Source organism: Saccoglossus kowalevskii, chromosome 18, assembly GCF_978046115.1.
Source record: "Saccoglossus kowalevskii chromosome 18, keSacKowa6.1, whole genome shotgun sequence".
NCBI classification, from domain to species: domain Eukaryota; kingdom Metazoa; phylum Hemichordata; class Enteropneusta; family Harrimaniidae; genus Saccoglossus; species Saccoglossus kowalevskii.
In genome coordinates, this window is record NC_140658.1 from 28,835,702 (window position 1) to 28,850,727 (window position 15,026).

At 33.7% G+C, this 15,026-nt stretch overlaps 1 protein-coding gene across 1 annotated transcript in view; it reads left to right on the plus strand.

The window, feature by feature from the left end:
* The window catches only part of LOC102806896 (E3 ubiquitin-protein ligase MIB1), a 148,136-nt gene extending 133,574 nt beyond the window's left edge, over positions 1–14,562 (plus strand). Inside the window, exons 13-21 of the mRNA XM_085493242.1 lie at positions 1,201–1,333; positions 1,763–1,849; positions 4,425–4,553; positions 6,214–6,395; positions 9,136–9,334; positions 9,784–9,862; positions 11,620–11,706; positions 12,572–12,684; positions 13,134–14,562. Of these exons, the coding sequence (XP_085349368.1) occupies positions 1,201–1,333; positions 1,763–1,849; positions 4,425–4,553; positions 6,214–6,395; positions 9,136–9,334; positions 9,784–9,862; positions 11,620–11,706; positions 12,572–12,684; positions 13,134–13,274 (1,150 nt within the window). The 3' untranslated portion in view covers positions 13,275–14,562. The remainder of the gene's footprint in view (positions 1–1,200; positions 1,334–1,762; positions 1,850–4,424; positions 4,554–6,213; positions 6,396–9,135; positions 9,335–9,783; positions 9,863–11,619; positions 11,707–12,571; positions 12,685–13,133) is intronic.
* The last annotated feature ends 464 nt before the right edge of the window (positions 14,563–15,026 follow it).

Sequence of the window (15,026 nt, forward strand, 5' to 3'; positions counted from 1 at the left end):
TTTATGTTCCAAGTACTGCATTGTTGAATTCTCCCATGTGTGTAGTTAACGATCTACCCAATGAGTAAATTGCCTCCCAACAACCCTGAAACAAAATCAATGTTTCAGTTATGTACATGTAAGTGGCTGCAAAATGACCTTTCATTTGGCAAAGTGTATTTTCTGATAAAATACCTTTACAAAACCATCTCCATGAAAGACAATCATTACTCTCACCTCTGAGAAGATCTTCTGTGTTTTATACCCAGCTTTTCTCCCTACTTCTTTCTTTGTAGTGACATCATAAATTACTTAATTTAAAACGTTGTTGCTACTACTTAGCAATATATCATGTGATAGTTACGTGAAAATGGCGTGATTTTATATAAAAGCTACTGCAACATGAGCACATGTAAAGGTTGTGACTAGAATGTATGAAGGTGTTTTACTCTGCTGTCTGTATGAAACATGTTGCAAATGAATGTATACCAGTTTATTATATGCCATGTGTTGGTCTGAGTGTCTGAAATGATGTTCTGTAATCTGTCTGTGAGTGCGTGGATATGCTGCAGTGAATGGTTTGTCATGGAGTATGAATCTGGCATGCTTGAATCCTAGAATGGTGCATTACAGTGAGAACGTGCATTGTTTTGTTCATTGTTTTTTTTTCCATATGGCATTTGTATGTATATAATCTAATATTTATTTCAATATTTGAGAACATGTTCTGTGGGATTTAAATCACAGATTTTCAGGTGAAACTACAAGTTATTTTGCAATGTTCACATGAATTTATTTCAGCAGATTTTACAATAATCATGATAATAGGATTCATGTGAAAATTATTAAATGTGTTAACTGTATATTTATGAATTTGTTTATAAACACTGTTAGCCCTTCCCACAATTCAACATGATTAAAAAACTTGTCATGTTCTGATTTCCAATGATTTTGTGATAGAGTGAAATATTTCAATAAACTGACAAAATATAGCCAGCATTTGATAACAAATTAGTATGGTAGTTCTAATCTTTTTTACTTTGTGGCTTAGAGTACATAATGAAATTTGCATAAATTTTGAATATTTAAAATTTTGAGTATATTTTGAAAAACAATTTTAAATTGGCTTTGTGATTATTTTCTAATGACCGTAATTATTTGATTAGTACGTACACTACGGTAATAATAAACGTGTGGATTTCTGATATTTTACATTGACAGTGCTATGCGTATCCTGCTGGCTCACCTGCCACGCCCTTGGATCGTGGATGAGAAGAAAGATGATGGCTACACAGCTTTACATCTGGCCGCACTCAACAACCATGTGGAAGTTGCTGAATTGTTAGTTCATCAGGTCAGTAAAGCCATGTGACTGATCATATGATTTGTTATCAATATTTAGAACACTGATCATGATTGGCTTGTTAGTGCCGGCAATGCAACTGAAACTGTATGTTGAATTTCAACACAAAACTGTTAAAACTGTGTCACTGCAGAGACTCAGTCGATAGGAAACATGAAAAAATATATTTGTGGGTTGTTTGTGTGTTTTTTTATTAGAAAAAGTAATATTTCACATTTATGACATGTCATAACATGGACATACTGATCTAGTTTTTTATAAAGTTTGCAGTTGATTCTAAAAAATTTTTATAGCCATTTATCTAAATAAGTAATGAGTATGCAAATTTACCTTCTTTATTCCGTAGTGTAAATATTATTGACTCTCCACCCTTACATTTTACCTTTACTTTGCCCTACTGACTTGTTATTGTTCTTCTAGGGTCGTGCTAACATGGATTTACAGAATGTTAACCAACAGACTCCATTACATTTAGCAGTAGAACGCCAACATACACAGATTGTCAGGGTAAGTCGGTTAAACTCGACAGACTCTGTTACATTTAGCAGTAGAATGCCAATATACACAGATTGTCAAAGTAAGTCGGTTAAACTCGACAGACTCTGTTACATTTAGCAGTAGAATGCCAATATACACAGATTGTCAAAGTAAGTCGGTTAAACTCGACAGACTCTGTTACAGTTAGCAGTAGAATGCCAATATACACAGATTGTCAAAGTAAGTCGGTTAAACTCAACAGACTCTGTTACATTTAGCAGTAGAATGCCAATATACACAGATTGTCAGGGTAAGTCGGTTAAACTCGACAGACTCTGTTACATTTAGCAGTAGAATGCCAATATACACAGATTGTCAAAGTAAGTCGGTTAAACTCGACAGACTCTGTTACATTTAGCAGTAGAATGCCAATAAACACAGATTGTCAGAGTAAGTAGATTAAACTCAACAGACTCTGTTACAGTTAGCAGTAGAATGCCATTATACACAGATTGTCAGGGTAAGTCGGTTAAACTCGACAGACTCGGTTACATTTAGCAGTAGAATGCCAATATACACAGATTGTCAAAGTAAGTCGGTTAAACTCGACAGACTCTGTTACATTTAGCAGTAGAATGCCAATATACACAGATTGTCAAAGTAAGTCGGTTAAACTCGACAGACTCTGTTACAGTTAGCAGTAGAATGCCAATATACACAGATTGTCAGGGTAAGTCGGTTAAACTCAACAGACTCTGTTACATTTAGCAGTAGAATGCCAATATACACAGATTGTCAGGGTAAGTCGGTTAAACTCAACAGACTCTGTTACATTTAGCAGTAGAATGCCAATATACACAGATTGTCAAAGTAAGTCGGTTAAACTCGACAGACTCTGTTACATTTAGCAGTAGAATGCCAATATACACAGATTGTCAAAGTAAGTCGGTTAAACTCGACAGACTCTGTTACATTTAGCAGTAGAATGCCAATATACACAGATTGTCAAAGTAAGTCGGTTAAACTCCACAGACTCTGTTACATTTAGCAGTAGAATGCCAATATACACAGATTGTCAGAGTAAGTAGATTAAACTCAACAGACTCTGTTACATTTAGCAGTAGAATGCCAATATACACAGATTGTCAGAGTAAGTCGGTTAAACTCGACAGACTCTGTTACATTTAGCAGTAGAATGCCAATATACACAGATTGTTAGGGTTGTTGAGAGTGGGCTGATCACCGCCTCCTCCTTCCTCTTATTATCTGTCTTGTGTTGTTGATAATGCCAGTGGCACTTCCACCCACTTCTTATTGTGTTCACCTGTCCTCTTTTACAGTTGTTAATATAGGGATTTATAGGATGTAATATTCAATAGTACAAGGCTGATAGGATATACAGTTTTGTACAGCATGTAAACGTTTCTGTGTTAAATGCAGCACTGTAGCAAATGAGAAAACTAGAAATATCATCATTAAAAATCACTTTCTTTGTTGACATATCATGTTTGGTAATACATCACTTTTGCCAGCTCAACACTTTTGCTGATACGACCCCTTTAAGACAATCATACCTAAAAGTTGAACATACTGCTCTTCAATATGAACAAGATTTGATGAAACTTGAGTCAAAAATGAAATTGTGTGAAACATGTTGTTAGTATGACCATAGAGGGCTCCCTAACACTTTCAATACTGGTACATTTGTTTGTCTAATTTTAATAAGTGCCACTATTAATGAATGGTCACACTGTCTAACATAAAATCAGGACATCAATGAAGGATTTGAAAATGTTCTAGTGTTATTACATAAACTGATAAACTGATAAACTGACATATTGTTTCAATTTATAATAGCAATTTATAAATACTTATAAGAAAAACTGGTTTGTGATTGTGATAGTAAAATAAACCTTTAGCTTTTGGGGCTATCAATAGTCATACACCAGCAATTCACACATGAAATTGTATCACTGGTTTTTGCATGTATGTAGTGTGTAGACCAGTATCTTTACTGCTCTTAAAAAAATATTTCTGTCGCTAATGGTTTTCCAATTTTTGAATGAGCTGTGTTTCCACCAATTTGTTTCATATTTTAAATGTACTGTGGAATACTTTATTTTCGCTGGAATTTTCGCTGAAAAAGCTTTTTTGGGCGTTTTGTTTGGAATTTATTTTCACTGATTTTTGATGAGTTTAATGTGAAATATAGGAAAAAAAGTATATTCGCTGGATTTTATATTCACGGAATCATCCCTTCAGTGAAAATAGAGAAAATAAATTCCAAGCGAAAATAAAGTATTCTACAGTATGTAATTATTAACAAAATTATTAAACTTGTGATGCCAAAATTGTGAAAACATGATACTAGCATGTCATGTATATTTTAAGTAACGTGGCATGTATTTATGATAACATCATGCAAATAGCTGTCAAGGTTTACATATGTACATGTATAATGTGAACATGTTAATGTTTTATCCAATGTATGTTTGTTTAGTACAACTAAGCTCATATATGGATTAATATACATGGAAATATTGAAATAAATGTGTATTATTGCTCCTGTAATAATTTGCTTTTTTTATTGTGTTCCTTTTAACAGCTGCTGGTAAGAGAAGGTTGTAAATTGGATATTCCTGACAAAGATGGTGATACCCCACTACATGAGGCACTCCGTCACCATACATTATCACAGCTCAGACAACTGCAGGATATGCAAGATGTTGGAAAAGTGAGAATACATATTTCCTTGTCTGTGAGAAGAAGTGTTTAGTGCTTTTGAGGAATTTTTTTTCAAAAAAAAAATAAATTATCGAGACATAAAGCCAATGGGGACACGTCCAAGATTAGGAAAATTATTTAAAAAAAATAGCAAAAAAATGATATTATTAAAATTGTTATGGTGATAGTGACAGGATATGACATTATTCAGGAACGTGTTCGCAGCATAGTGTGGTCAAAATGAAAAAGAAATACAAATCTCTTTTTGTTACCTCTTGGTGGCAGTATTACTCAACAATTTATTTCAAATCTAGTACTCAAACTTACCCTTGGAACTGAAGGACCCAAGTTATGAAGAGATAGAAGGGTACAGTTATCAAAGAAGGTGAACAAAATCAAAATCATGTTCATGTAGTTGTAGACCATGATTTTCAAAGGAAAATTAGGTCCAATATTATGTATTCATTTAATTTTTTTAATTTGGATCGAATGGATAGTCTTTATCAATTTTTTCAAAAAAATATACAAAATAAAATCATTCAAGTTTATTTGGGTTCCTGCATTGCATTATGGGGAAAGATTAGACTATTTTCTACTCATTGCAAGATCCTGTGTCATGTGTGAAATCGACCGTGAGAACAGGACAACTAAATGGTATAGCATTGTAATGATGACAAAACATCGTGTGAGATTCAACAAACATGAAATAACTTTTGGGTATTTCCATGCCTAACAATGTGCTTATTTGATGAATTTTCATGAAATGAGCAAACCTCAACGCAATACTCCCTTCTCAAAAATCAAATGATTTGATTTTTGCGACAGACTTTCAGACTTCTCCTTTCATACAATATGCATGATCTATTCATGACATATTTTATCACAATCCACAGAATGGCAGACTTTACTGTTAAATCTTTGCTGAAGGGATGATTCAGGAGAAATAAAATCCAGTGAATTTACCTTTTTTTTTGCTCCGCTGTCGACAAAGTGGACACATCGGAGCTGTTCATATTACTGATTGTCCGTCGTCGTAAACTTTACAATTTCAACTTCTTCTTCGAAACCGCAAGTCAGAATGTTTTAAATTTGTTATGCAAGTACCTTGGATGGTTCTTTCTCAGATTTATTCATTCCATGTCAAAATTGCAAATTCTCTATTTTTGGTGAATATTTTTGTCATTTTTGGTAAAAAGTGGTATTTTCGACTTCTTGTTAAAAATCGCAAGTCCAATTGCTTTGATATTTAATATATAGGTACTACATGTGGACCTCTCTCAGATTTGTTCATTTTTAGAAATGATATCTTCAATTCTCTAATTTAAATTTTGATGAATATTTTTGTCATTTTTGGTAAAAAGTGATATTTTCGACTTCTTGTTAAAAACCAGTCTGATTGCTTTAATACTATACATATTGTTCATTTTCTAATGATATCTTCAGTTCCTAATTGAAATGTGCATTGCTAACAGCGGAGCTGACAGGCTGCTTGTTTGAAAAATGAATGAAAAAAAAACTCCATACAAAACATCCAACAAGTCTTTTTTAAAATAAAATATTTTACAGATTATAATCTCTTCAGCATTTTTCAAATCTTTTTCAATCAAAGTCATGTGACCATTTTTCTGTTCTCCATAATTGTTGTATTTCATTGTGTTACCTTTATGTAGCTACTCATGGGACTAGGCACCCAGGGAGCCGACAAGAAAAGCAGTGCGTCAATTGCTTGCTTCCTGGCTGCACATGGCGCTGATCTCAACGTGAAAAACAAAAAAGGACAATCACCGTTGGATTTATGTCCTGATCCAAACCTCTGTAAAGCTCTTGCTAAGTGCCATAAAGAAAAACGAAGGTATGTATCAAGTTGGTCTCAAGAGGGGGTACTTCATAACATTTCATATACACAGGTACTGTAAAATACTTTATTTTCGCTGAAGAAATAATTCAGTTAAAATAAATTCTATACAAAATAACCAAAAAGTCTTTTCAGCGAAAATTAATTCCAGCTAAAGTAAGGTATTTTACAGTACACTGCAAAATTAAAAAGTTAAATGTCATTATCGAATGAAAAAGCAAAGAAGAGTTTTATAACATCATATTATATTACAGTCAATGGAAAAGGTGCATAGGTGTTGATGTTACTAATAGTATATACTTGCCATATTAGTGACACATGCACTTAGTGTACATAAATGAATATAAGTGTGTCTTCAAAAATGATTGTATGTCAATAATCCAGTATATAATAAGTGCAATTTTCAGTGTATATGTGACTATATGAGGGAGTCATTTCTAATAGAGCAACCAGAATATACAGAACATTATTTCTCATTCCACAAAATCAGTCATTGATAGTCACTATTAAAAGATATCAGGCATAATATAGAATTATGATTTCAAACAACAAGAATTTTAACAAATGTATTTATTAAGTGATTTGTTTGAATATCACTTGATTAATCTACCAATTTTAATTTTATTTGTTGCTAATATGTACATCACAAAAAGTTTATGCCTAGTTATATATGTAGGTATTTGAAGAATTAACGTCCATTCTCCAATAGGGTCATTATTGTTATTTATGAACTTCCTGCTGAGAAAAAGCTGGGTGACACCCATTAATTAAAAAAAACTTCCTGTGCTTACTTAGTACATTCACTGAAAAAAGACATGCCACAAAATAACCCCACATGCGTTGCCAATGTCTGTCTCCTATAGCCTTTGTCGATTTCTTGCCCATTTTTTTGTTTGTTGATCGATGCCATTATTCAATTCAATAAACAGTGGATTCCATTGTGTTTACATGTGATGGCTAAATACGGCCATCTTGTGAGAATAGACAATGCACATGCCTTGTGTCACTTGTGTAAAGTGTGATTAAGCATTTCTTATTCTTATTCATGGAGTCCATGAAATGGTACCGGTAAGTCTATCCACAGAGTACATGTATGTATTGTAGTTACTAATATGTGCTCTGAGCTACTGTAACAACATTTATTATTTCCGCTGTAATGACTGTGAAGTATGAAGCTAGGCTTATGTGTAATGTTTACTGTATTACCGGTTGTTGGTATCACGTAATGTCTCTCTAGTCTTGTTGCCAAGAATTGGTATGTAAACCAAACAAATAACTCATTCAGAATTTATAGGTATGTCTCCATAGGTTATTTTAAGCATATGTATGTACAAGTTATATTAATAATGGCTGGGTCACTGTTGACCTCGATTTGTTATGTAGGTCCTTTGGGATTCATGGTTGAATAGTGATTGCATGGTTACTAAAACAACATGATTCACCCCCCCCCCCAACAGTATAACATATGTGTATAAAAGTAATTTAATTTGCATAACAATAATATAATTTGCATATTATTTTATTTGAACCTGTGGCTGCCCAGACCATTTCTGACACACCTTATTTTTTTCAAATTGTTTTCAGAAAATGTCAACTGTAAAAACCTGTATTAAATGGGAAATTAATTTAATTTTGTCCAAAATTAGAAACATTTTAAGAAAATACTTAAGAATACATGTATGCAAAATGCTGTACCAAAATGTTGACAGAAAAACTTCACATGTTCAAAAGTTGAAATATTCTTTCATGTATCTTGACAACAAATTACACCTAAAACATTCAAAATTTTTCTTGTAGGAAAATTAACAATCTGCATATCATAATAGCTTTCAATAATCAATTTATGTTTTAGTAACACTTACATGCATTTTTTAACCAAATATGAAGAGATTAGATTGTAAATGGTCTGCGAGGTATTTTGTGTAAATTACCAATATTTTATCAACAAAGTTGCAACAAAACTGATGATACTGTTTTCCACACATAAACAAAGCAGAGCAAAAACTGTAAAAAAAATCTTTGTGTTTGTGTTCATCAAAGAGATCCCATCATCCCCCGCTAAATAAAATCTAATGTGAACATGTAAAATAACATTTGCTTGACAAATTTGTGAAATTAAAAAACACAGTGAATATGCTCAAAACAGCAAAATAGTGAAGTTAAATGTCAGTGAAAATAAATGGTGGTACAGTACCCAGGTACGCTTTGGGTTCAATTCTTAAAGGGCGGCAGTCGTTGCGCCGCGCCACGTCCTGTTCGATATAAGACTCATAGCGACGTGTACAACGCGTGTAAAATACAATTTTTTTTACATGAAATTTAAACACGCGCTGCGCGACGACCACCGCGCTTTAAACATATTGCTGACTAAGCAGTATAAATTACAGTGTACTCTCCCCAGACCACCAGTCATGCATTAATAGGTTTAGTAGAATGTCAATCTATCAGATAAATATTAACTATCATAAAATCTGTATGTCTTGTGTGCTCTTTCTATCCTCTGTGTATTAAATAACCCAGGTTTCCTAATCACTAGCAAGAGCAGTGAATTTCCAAAGGATGTAACGGCTCTACCGGTATTAATCACGTCAGCCCTTATATCAACTAGAACTTGCAAATCTGTAATTGACTTGCTTGCTTCGTCATCTGAAGAATGAGTTAATAAATGCATAAAAAATATGTAAATTATTTAAAAATTTTATGTTTTACCAAAATGTCTTGTATGTTACCTTGGTAGTGAGCCGATGGTAGCACCCAATACTGCTACTATTCACCCACATCAAGTACAGGAGGCATATGAAGAATGTATGGTGTGTTCTGATATGAAGAGGGATACCTTGTTTGGACCATGTGGTCATATAGCTACATGTTCGCTGTGTTCACCTAGAGTTAAAAAATGTCTTCTGTGCAAGGAACCAGTGCAATCCCGAACTAAGGTGAGACTCAATTGTGTTCATCTTCTCACTATCCTGCCCTAGGTATTATCCTCATGCAGTCCAGAGGTTATCAATTTGTCACCTTATTCTACCTTATTCTGCACACTATCATGTCCTACATCTTGTGACTTGCCTCTACATTCTGTTTGAGCTTTCAAGTTGTCTGTGCATCTACTGTTCCACTATCTTCTTTATACTGTCAGACCACTTGGGGTGCTAGTTCTTTCCCCTCACTCTAGAATATTAATACAATGTATGTTTTGTGACATGACCAAAATAACAAAGTTGCATATTTGAACCGAAGGGGGATAATAAACATCAGGAATTCTACAAATTCTTGTATTGATGTAATTTCTAGCCTTAGCATAGCAAGTATGTGCAATTATCAGTGTATTCTGTTAACATTCTCAATAATTTAATGTTTTTTCATATGATTTATATCTCTTCAGATTGAAGAATGTGTAGTATGTTCTGACAAGAAAGCGTCTACGTTGTTTGAGCCATGTGGTCACATGTGTGCCTGCGATAGTGAGTATTCAAATTCTACCCAAATGTCACTCATCCATTATAGATTGCTATGTAAAAAAGATGCCACAGCCATAATTTGATTGGCTGGAACTCTCAAATTCGCAACATCCATTGTACAAATTAGTTCAACCATGGTCCCTAGATGGTAATGGCATGAATGGCAGTCAAACGTTGTGCTCAATGTTAATATGACATAACATGTATATCCAAGGAATAAGAAGGTAAATATTTTTACCATGCAGTGCTTCACACTGAATGAATTTTGGCTTTCAGTCAACGTTAACTATCCTCACTGTGAAAACAATCACTTTGTCTCCCTTGTCCCAGTGCGATGTTATACTGGATATTCCATGCTTGTCTAAGAGTTGGAAACCACTTAATATTGCATTTGGATTTGGTAGGTCACAGCTACGCGTACAGAATTTGACTTGATACACATGTACATCAATCTGTATTTTGTAGTCATGATCTTGTCATATTGTCTAAAGGAGGAATTTTACACGCACAAGAATGCTATTCAATGCAATATGACTATTTCATGTTTATTTTGAACCAACACAACAATATTAAAATGGCAGAAAGTGCTTGAAAGTTCCTACCAGTACAATTTCTGTCTATTGTAATTCGTGGTCTTGTTTCAGTCAGTCATCATGGCAATGCAAATTCTCCAGTTGTATTCCACAATTGTCCTCAGTGCGACAATGTCCTTTTGGACACCATAAATTCTTCATATTGTAGATCGCAGATTCTTGAATTCAATGAATTGATTCAATGAATTTGACCTCTGTACGTGCTACTGTACAAGCATTAAAGAGTCTCACAAAATCACAGAACATGTATTTCTTGAGATCCTAATGCGAAGGATTGATTTTGTGAAAGAACTGGTTATAGTGTTCATCTCAGATCATATTGGGAATGTATTCACAAAGCATGTATTTTCTTCATTATGGATTTTATGTAATGATAATTTCATTGCTGTAATGTCATTTGTAAGACTGGCTGTTTCATCAAAAAACACACTTGTCAATTTCTGGCTCTATGCTCTATTCTTTACCTTGGTCCAACGTGATGTTAAGTTGGACATTCCTTGCCAGTATAAGAGATGGAATCCATTTTACATCACTTTGGAGTTGGGTAGATCGTGACTTCAGCCTGTCCTGCACTGACAACATGGCTGTCATTTCACATACACTATGATTTTCCTTCATCCTCTCAGTTCATGAATTTGTCTGGTGTCAGTTTCATTCATAGCTGACACAGAACCATTCAATCTTTCAACAAGCTACTAGGCTGATTGATGATCTGCTGGGGATGAAAAAAATCACTCTGTTGAGAATTGCCATGGCAATGATAGTGGACAAATTTGCCAAAAAATCCTGTCCTGACTAAAAATACAGGTGTGACCAGGTTTGAACAAAGTCAGTCCAGACAAAACAATCACAGACAAATTAATATATATATATACACACAAAAGCTAAGCAGAAAGCCTCTCTGCTCGGTCCGACAATACTTACATTGCACTGAAAATCACTCTATGAACTTGCTTGTTTAACTCAAACACTTGATGGCCTTGAACGTTCGATGAACTTCAAGTCTCAGTAAAGTTGAATGCAACAAGTGGACGACAACGATAATTGGATGGACATAGTAATAAGAGCAATCCTAGCTCAGAGAAGATTACTAATAATTCATCATCTGCAGCTTGTCCATATGTTCACAGCCAAAGAGTGCCCTCAGACCTTTGTCTTCTTTTCTAGGTTGTGCAGCTTTAATGAAGAAGTGCGTTCAGTGTCGATCTCATATCGAGAAAATGTCTCCATTTATTGTATGCTGTGGCGGTAAAGGTGAGAATGCATAGACCTGGAATTTTTAAATGGTATAAATGGTCTAATAATAGTGTACCTAAACAGTGAACTTTATTACTTCACTGGCATAACTATGGTGTACATGTAATCAAGTAAAATATATTACATGTTTCAATTCTCAGTATCTTGAACGATTTCACTGCATTGAAGGAGACAAGACATTTGCATCAAAAAAACTACAAACATCAAACTTTGAAAATTAATAAACGCTGCTCGGACTGATAAATATGATATATAGAAGATAATATTTGGTAATCGTAGTCCTAAATAACGTTTCGAGCAATGGCTCTTTATCGATAAAGAGCCATTGCTCGAAACGTCTAGCTATTTTTAATAGTTATTCATGACTACGATTACCAAATATTATCTTCTATATAAACTTTGAAAATGTTATTTGTGTATGTCATATTTGATCAGCTGAAACACAGAATTGCAGAATTAACTCCAATTGTATCATAATCAATTGTCTTCCCTGCATTTTGGCAACAAGAAACATTTTGTATTGTTACAGTAGTGTTTCAATCTTGGAAGTGTAAAAGTCACATGACCATGACTTAATCAAACAACAGTCACTTATATGATCCCACAACTTGAGTTATGTGACAGAGTAAAACTCAATGCAAAGTTATTTACAAGATTGTGGCTGATTGGCTACTCAACTCTAACATCTAACAGCCAATCAGAACACAGCTTATTTGTTGACAGGGATTTCCTGTATATCAAATTCTACCTTGTATATATGCTTTGACAAGGTGTTGATTTCACCTCTTCATAACAACTCAACAGTCTAGAGCTTTTATTTGTTGTCTTTGTTATCTTAATTTATATGTTATATGTATTTCAGTTTCAAGTATTGCTCCAACCAGTGTGAATGTACATGTACCTCAACAAGCCAGACCTAATAATGCTAATGATGTTCAGAAGCTACAACAACAACTACAGGATATCAAGGACCAGGTGAAATCATCGTTTTATATCTATTATTTACCTGCCCTATCTGTCACTAAAAGGAAGGCATTTTAAAGGACCAGTGCACATGACACAGTGCACATGACACAGTGCACATGACACAGTGCACATTTCGTTTTGTGTAAACAATTGGTTTTCTACATGTATACATTATATGGGACCTGTATTCTACAATGAAAGTGACGCTTAGCAAAAGGCAAAGAAAAAAAATGGTTTTGACCTTGGGGAATTAGTAAGATGCATGTTGAAGGTCATGCATATATATAGGACCTTTCGGGAATATATGGAAATGGGCAACACAATGTGTATTTGTTTAAGCTTATTGAAATTAATACATTGTGTCACATGTCCAAGTGTTCAGTAAGTTTATGTAAATTTACAAAAATCCACAAAATGAAGAATTTGTATAACATCCCATTTGTATATTTTTTTTGCAGACCATGTGTCCTGTTTGTCTTGATCGTCTCAAGAACATGATATTTTTATGTGGACATGGTACTTGCCAAATGTGCGGTGACAGAATGGCTGAATGTCCAATATGCCGAAAAGCTGTAGAAAAACGCATTTTACTTTATTAGATGAAATACACTGAGAAAAACAAATTTAATTTGAAGCTGAATCACATACATTGACCATTAAAATGCATCTTACATTAAGACATCCTTCTTTGATGGTTTAGATATAATCTGCTAATGCCTAGCTGCTGAACTTTATAAAACTTCTGTGCATATTTTACTTGATCATATTGAATACACTGAAAAAAAATATTTTATTATATAAGTGTGTATATTCATATTGTCGAACCGAACTGTAGAAGACAGTTTACAATAAGAAAGCCATTTTTGAAAGTATGGATATGATCATATTGAATACACTGAAAAAAAATATTTTATTATATAAGTGTGTATATTCATATTGTCGAACCGAACTGTAGAAGACAGTTTACAATAAGAAAGCCATTTTTGAAAGTATGGATATGATCATATTGAATACACTGAAAAAAAATATTTTATTATATAAGTGTGTATATTCATATTGTCGAACCGAACTGTAGAAGACAGTTTACAATAAGAAAGCCATTTTTGAAAGTATGGATATGATCTGACTTTCTACATAAAAACGTACTGTAAGTTTGACAACAAAATAGTAAAAGACGACAATTGCTGCAAATAGTTTGTAAATAACCAACAGATTTTTACCCACATTTTTATTAAGTAGTTATAGACACAGCAGGGATGGCCCTGTTGAATGTCAGATAGATTTCTTTTACATTGAGTACAAGTGTCTGTGCTATGGACGAAGACATTATACCAGAATTTGTTTTTTTGTTATAGTGACTACTAATATCAAAATAAGTCAATATTGAAAGTATCTCAACAAACTTATGCTTCAAGCAATTTTTAGAAAGAATATGTGAATAATTAACATTTAATGTATTTTCATTTTGTCTCTTGATCCTTTTTTTAATGTAAACTACAGAGAAGTATTGTTTTGAATGGAGGCTTGAAGGTTAATATATTAACAGTATTACAACAAAACATTATAGGACATAAGAGGAAACATTTGTTTATGTTTAGCATGCACATGCCTGTGTTTAGCATGCACATGCCTGTGTTTAGCATGCACATGCCTGTGTTTAGCATGCACATGCCTGTGCACAGTGATCAGTTGGTAAGAACTAGTGATAAAATAATACACATATACATGTGTGTGTGTTAATAGAACAACTTATGGGCAGACCTCAAGCCTGATGTGTGTTAATCAATGAGCAACATTTGTTGTTAAATATCTGTATGCTGATTGGCCAAATCAAACTATAGGTAAAATCTAGTTATAAATAAAAACTGGAGTAATATCAGTTAAAACCCAGTTGTGATGTAGTCATGTTTACAGAAAACATTGATTTTATTGGCCATTTTATTGGTGTAACTATAACAACCAAGCAAATATGATGAGACTCTCTGGATCGATCCAAGAATCACATAAATCATTGATGCTGAATGGTCGAGACATTGATATTCCTATATCAGCCCAGAAAAAGTAATATGAGATGCTCTGGAACGATCCAAGAATTGCGGTATTGATCTAAAAATCATTGACGTAGATTGGCCAAAACATTGATATATTTATATTAATCAAGAAAATGTGATGAGTCACTCAGGATCGATCCAAAAATCACTGTATCGATCGAGAAATCATTGATGTAGCTATATCAGTCCACAAACTGTAATCGGACACTCTAGATCGATCCAAAAATTGCGTTATTGGTCTAGAAAACATTGACTTGTAGTGGTCAAGACATTTATATAGTTTTATCTATCAAGAAAATG